The sequence below is a fragment of the Pleurodeles waltl genome, chromosome 5 (assembly GCF_031143425.1).
Source record: "Pleurodeles waltl isolate 20211129_DDA chromosome 5, aPleWal1.hap1.20221129, whole genome shotgun sequence".
Classification (NCBI taxonomy): Eukaryota; Metazoa; Chordata; class Amphibia; order Caudata; family Salamandridae; genus Pleurodeles; species Pleurodeles waltl.
Window position 1 is genome coordinate 1,866,383,833 of NC_090444.1, and position 6,367 is coordinate 1,866,390,199.

General features: G+C 46.6%; 1 protein-coding gene across 2 annotated transcripts in view; it reads right to left on the minus strand.

Annotated features, from left to right (window-relative positions):
* The window catches only part of LOC138296901 (heme-binding protein 1-like), a 51,025-nt gene extending 45,064 nt beyond the window's left edge, over positions 1–5,961 (minus strand). The window contains exons 1-2 of one of the 2 annotated variants that reach the window (XM_069236406.1): positions 5,797–5,961; positions 1,010–1,207 (exon numbers count right to left, since the gene is read on the minus strand). In XM_069236406.1, coding sequence (XP_069092507.1) covers positions 1,010–1,166 — 157 coding nt within the window. In that variant the 5' untranslated portion in view covers positions 1,167–1,207; positions 5,797–5,961. The other variant, XM_069236407.1, reaches the window with a different exon arrangement.
* Positions 5,962–6,367: the final 406 nt, after the last annotated feature.

The following is a 6,367-nucleotide window of genomic DNA, read 5'->3' on the forward strand; positions in this document are numbered from 1 at the left end:
CAGGCTGGACTGGCAGTGCTGCATGCGAGTTGGACAGGGACAAAGATGCTGAACTTGACGAGGGCGTGGTCTGTCGAGGGGACCGGGGAGGGCTTTTTAACGTGGATGTTGCCGATGCTGATGAAAATAGGGTCCAGGTGTTTGGTGATATGGGTACATCCATTTACTTGTTGGGTGGGGCCCAGGTTTCCAAGGTCTTCAATGAGTGCTCTTTAAACTAACGATTCTTGCCCGTGAGTTGTACCTCCCTTAAATACAGAAAAGTGAATTTCCAGAATTCAGCACAGATTATGTGGACATTGGGCTTCAAAAGAGATGTTTCTCTCGTCCTGTACTACAAAAGGTGGCAAAAGTTAAGCAATCTTCAAACTGAAAGTAATAGAATCCATGTTTTCCTGAAATTCAAAAAGTCTCCTTTCAGGCTGTATGGGAGCACCAAAGTCTGCAGTCCAAGCTGGAGGGGCCTGGTAAGGCGTTGGTCAAGATGAGCCCTGGGGTCTTCCTCCAATTCTGTGCGGCTGAGGGTTACATATAATGGCAAGGTATACGTCTTCTTGCACATAAAAATAGCTGAAGGATCCTATGTGACATTTAGGACATCATGCTAAATCATATAGATGCATATGATGTCAGCGAGTGAGAATTGAACTATAATCCTGCTCGATTCATCTCCTGAGCCACAGAGGAATCGATGTGACTTTGGACAGGAGAAAGGTCCTTGGTTTAAAGTGATGAGTGAATCCAAAGAAAAGGAGAGCGTGCAAGAGCTAGAGGAGAAAAATAAAAGAAGGAAGGGTGCTAGAAGTTAGGGAACAAAGGTAAAAGACAGGCAGGAAATTACTGGGAGAGAAACCAGAAGAGTTAATAAGTGACAGGGCACGACATATGTAGGAAGAAACTCAAAGAAGATGGGAAGAGGACAGAAAATCAGAAAATGGCTAACAAAAAACCAGCAAGAGAGCCCATGGGGCTGGGGGGTATTTATTTATCTCTATGCAAAGAAACTCACCAGGAGGAAGGCTGACATGGTGAGCAGACGCCACGACCTCCCAGCGGGAGAACAACTGACTCTGGGCTAGATCCTCCTGCTGCTGTTCCTGGGGGCCAGCATCTTCCATCGGCTCATTGTCTAACTGGTTTAGGTCCTCCAGAGAGATGAGGGACATCCTGTGACTCAGAGGAAGGCTGACCGGTCACTACGGGAGATCTTGGGAAGCAGAAACAACACATTAGAGAGATGGAATTTGTACTGCATAACTGGGAATTCCCACGCAGATTATTCTCCCCTCCCAAGCACAGAAGGCAACACAACTGGGTTTTCTTGCAAGATCGTCAAATCAGATAAATGTCATGGATGCATTCTAGTTATTGTACCTGGTACTTTTGCTGCCTGAGGTGACACTGTGCCCAGGCCAACCTCCAAGAAAAAACCTTGACTCACTAAAAGTCAAAGCTTAAAGAGGAACACTGTGGCATTTCAGTGAGCTCATAGTAGTATCTGGTTTCTGTATTTCCAGGGACAGCAGCGATTCTTGTTATAAGGATTGGTTTATCTGCCCTGGAGTTGTCCAGGACCCAAAGAGCTGGCCTCACAAACCTAGATGTACTTAGGCTACCAAAATCACACAGTGTGGATTTTCTGCAATTGAGTCATTCTGTTGGATGCCTCGGGACGATGTATTGTATTGCAACATTTATATAACACTTACTACCCATATGTGGGGTGCAGAAGCACTTGCTTACATGGGTAGCAGGGTACACCATGTAGTGTGTGGTTCGAAGAGTGTTGTATTTGCTTTCATCTTGTGTAGGAATTATTTCCATATCATGTGTGATGACCACTGAGGTGCGATTATCGTGTTATAGAAAGTGGCGCTCAGCAGTGTAATGAGTGGCAAAGTGTGAGAGACAGGCACAAAGTTTATGGTCGTCAGTAAGCTGGTAGTTTTGAGCAACTCCATAGGTCCCTTTGTGGTATTTCACACTTTCATAGTCCACTTAGCAGGTACTACACTGGGTTGTCCATTCAAAGATATATTGTTCAAAGTTTATGTTTATTAGCAGGCATAGGATAAAGGGACCAATAGTGGCGAGATCTGCTAGGATGGACATTGTTAATGTAATTTCATAGCTGATTGTTTTGGTGAGATGTCAAGAAGCAGCCGTAGTATGCAGCTAGTTGGGACCCCCATTGGTGGACTAAATTAATGTCCTCTCTTGGTCAGCAGCATTTGGAATGATCTCTACAGAGATTCTATGCTTGCCCAGCTAGTAATTGAGTGGATCATGATTTCAAATCCCAACAAAGCAGAAACGCGCTTTCATCCACCCAGGGTGTGTAATCATATCAAGCAATAGAAACATGTGTTATTTAAAGAGCATAGACACAGCAAATCATTCAATAACAATCACTTCTTATTAGCACACCTCCCTCACAATCGCTGTGATTGTGCTACTCACCATGGTCTCACGTTCACCCTCAGAACGAAATGCATCCCACGGGCCCGAGTGGAATGACATGCTTTCACAAAATCTCTCATCTTCATGGAGTTCAACTGAACAACTACTGGGAGACTGACCGCATCCAGGGGCAAGGGCAACAGATGCATTTCTACAAGATTGGAGTCTCTTCCACTCCTATGCCTTTCCCCCGTTTGTGATGATTCCCAGAGTACTAGCGCAATGGTGACGCCAGGAAGCAGAAATGGTGTTGATTGCTCCACTTTGGTGGACTCAAACGTGGTTTCAGAATGTATTGGAGTTAGCCTGTGCCCCTCCTGTCGCGATACCCTGGTGTTGGAATCTTCTTCTGGACCCAGTAGGTCATCCACATTCAATGATTCAAACAGGTCAACTGTCAGTGGCAGCCTGGCATCTTTCACGCAAATGTGACATCACCCAGACCTTTCAATAGAGACTCAAGACTACATTAATCAAGCATATGCATCTAGTACCCACAAATGATACACCTCTGCTTGGAGACACTGGTGTAGGTGCAATTCACGGAGTGCAGATCCCTTTAACACAGATTGCATCATGATATTGAATTTTCTTTCCTTCTTGGCAGCGTCGGGCATGGCATATAGTTCCATCAACAATTTCCATCCTGCTGGCCATGCATTTATCGAGGGGAAGCCTGTGGGTCAATCATCAATTGTAAGCAAATTGGTGCGGGCATTAGGATGTTGACTCCCCCTCTTCCAAAGTGTTTGGGACGTCAATATGGTCCTTAGGTTTTCAGACAACAAATATCTGTCCAGGAAGCAGTTGTCAGCTAAAATGACTATGCTATTGTGTCTTATTTGATGTAAAAGAGTCTCAGACATGAAAGCTTTAGACTTGGCAGGTCGACGTGTTTCCCCCAGAGGGAGTATCATCTGTTATCTCCAAAGGACGAAATGTTGTACCAGGTTGGTATCTTATCCCGCTTTTCCGGATAACCCCAAACTGGGTGTGGTGCAATGTTTGAAGGATTATGAGGTAAGTACAGGCGAATCAGCTTTTGGTAGCCTTACAGAAGCTATTTCGTCCTGTTTCATCTGCTACTTTGGCAAGATGGATGAGATGGCTCCTGTCGGAAGCAGGAGTAGATGGGTCTAAATTTGAAGCTCATTCGGCCAGAGTTGCAATGGCTTCAAAATCTTTTTCTTTGGGGTCACATTTGGAGGATATCTTAAGGGTTGCTGATTGGTCACTGGAATCTACCTTTAAAACTTATTACAAACCAATTATGGAAGTATCTTCAGTAGTCAAGGCACAGCTTTAAACAAGCATAATCGGAGCCTCCAGTCCTGATATAGAAAGTAAAAAAATTTTGCATTTGTGACAAGAATTTTCAATTCTGTTAAAGACATGGAAGTGAGGTTTATCGAACCCTGTGATGTCATTCAATGGTATTAAAGTTATGTATTCATAAGTTTAAATATACATTTTGTTGTTCTATTTGAATTTTTCTCTCCCTTGATAATTTACGATTGTCTTCTTTGTTACTAGAGACAGAGTTTAAGGCTTGTCCTTCTCTGTTGTTTTTTCATAGGTCAAGAGGAAAAAGATAGCCTTCCATCCGTTCATATTATGTGATCCATGTTTGTGGGAATCTTCAACTATGTTCAAGGTAGGCATCGTCGGTTTGAGGTCCTGGGTCCTTGAATTCCGGACAGTGTTTTCCCTTGGGGCTAAGGTTCTTTGTTCTTGTTTGGATGGTTCAGATTTAGTGAATTAACTGTGTCTGAGATGCAAAGAAAGAGGAAGTGGTTATGAAGTACTCAGGTTTTATAGGGCCATGCTCTACGGTTAGTCATGGTTACTATGGTTTGATGGGAAATGTACTATTTATAAAAACTTCAATCTTATTGAAGTGTCCTCGTCCTTAACAGATCTGAAAATACGTGTTGCGCATGCTAGAACATTTTACAATGTCCCCAAGTCATGAGTGACACTATTACTCTGCTCTGTTTATTCACACGATGGAAAGGTACATTCTGGAGCATGGAGTTTTTAGGTGTCGCCTGCGACAATGCATGCGCTACTGATGCATGCAAATTTGCTTGCAAATTATTTTATTTATTATAAGGGGCTTTGAGCCCGCTCACTGCTTGCTATTTGTGGGCTTCATTGTTAATCGCACTCACCGGCTCCTCACTGGCCAGTGCGGGCCGGCTGCACTTCCTCTTCTTTCGTCTGGAGCACGGACCAAGCATAGCTTCGTGTTGATTAGGGTCCTTTCGCTCTTGGCGCTGAGGCTGAAGCAGTATTTCTCATTCTACCTCGTGCAGTTGTCCCACTCCTCACTGCCTATTGGATTTTTAGGGTCTAGCCTGCGTCGCATGCGCTTGTGCATGCGTTTCACTTGCGAGGTGCTTTAGTAGTTAGAAAAGGGCTCGAAGCCCCACCCATGTTATGTCAGTGCCTTTCATTGGTTCGTGGGCTTGCCTGTTAAAATCTGCTTGCTTTCATTAGTGGACGGCATGCACACGTCATGCCTTTTCCGTTGGCTAGCCCTCCTCGAGCACAGCGGCCAAACGAGCGCTTTGCATAACATCGGCCATGTTACATAGTTAATTGCTCTTTTGCCGGTTACGTAGATATTTGCACTTTTGCCGATCGGTTTCACTACGAGTGAATTGTAGCAGCGCAATCGCACTCTTTGTTTCCATTTAATGTGTCAAGAAAAGTCCGGTTGGTAGTTTGCAACTGCTAATAGCCCTAACTTGGAGAAATGCGAGACCCGTTGCATTGCAAATGCTTGTCTTTCTACCCAGTGCGCTTGCTGCACCCCTCCTTGTCCACTTTGCTTCTTCCCTCCCACCTCAGCGCAAAAATAAAACACCAAGATGACGCGGCCACATTCCCCACTGTAGCGCTTTCTTTCCATAACTGTGCTGCACAGCAGCCGTCCTGCGCTACACCATGGCTGTGAGGCACTGGCCCAGCCCTGGAGACCTATTGGCTTTGTCAATGCTTGTTCTTCGAGCGCCCCCTGCCGGCCTGTGGTTGCAAGCAGCGGGGCCTTCCTGTCAGCTCTGGGAGCTCACCCGCCAGGAAGGCGCCGGAGGGTCAGGGGTCAAATGTCACGCACAGGCCCGGCTCCTGCGGGTCAAAGTTCACGCACAGGCAAGGGTCCCGCGGGGCAAAGGTCACGCACCTGGATGTCTGGAGAGGGCACGCACCTGGACAGCCTACACAGGTCAAAGGTTATGGGGGGGCTCCAGCGGGTTAAAGGTCACGCTCCTCAACGACCTCAGTAGGGGTCAGGTCACGAACCTGGACGTCTCCCATGGTTTAAAGGTCACGTACCTGAAAGGTTCAGAGAGAGCCTGGCGGGTTGAGCATCCTTCACATGCTGTCCCAGGCGGCTCTCGCTCGATGTTTACTTCGCACGAGGAAGCAATAAATCATCAGCTGCGTCGCTGGGGCCAGAGGGCACCCACCGGGAGAATGGACAGAGACGACGGACAAACGCTGCCGCGAGCGGCCATTTTACGGCAGGCGGAAGTCTATGATAGAACACGGACACGTGCGGCCATCTTGCTACAGGCGGAAGTCTATGATAGATCACGGACAGGAGCGGCCACGAGCAGCCATCTTACTACAGGTGTTCGTGTGTGATAGAAACAGAAGGCGGACTTCGCGGTCTTCCTAGGTATGCGTACTAGACTGCCGAAGCGTATGCCGGGTCTGCGAGCCTGTTTCAAGTCACACACGGCAGTTTGTTTTCTTGACGGACATGCTCTGGTTTGCGAACGCCCACGATCTCGGCCACCCGATTCAGGCGGGACACACCAGATCTTTAAGGCACATGACGTTATTTTCGCGTTCTCCCCCCTAGAATTGCCTCTGTTTTAACGTACGATGATTATTTTATCAA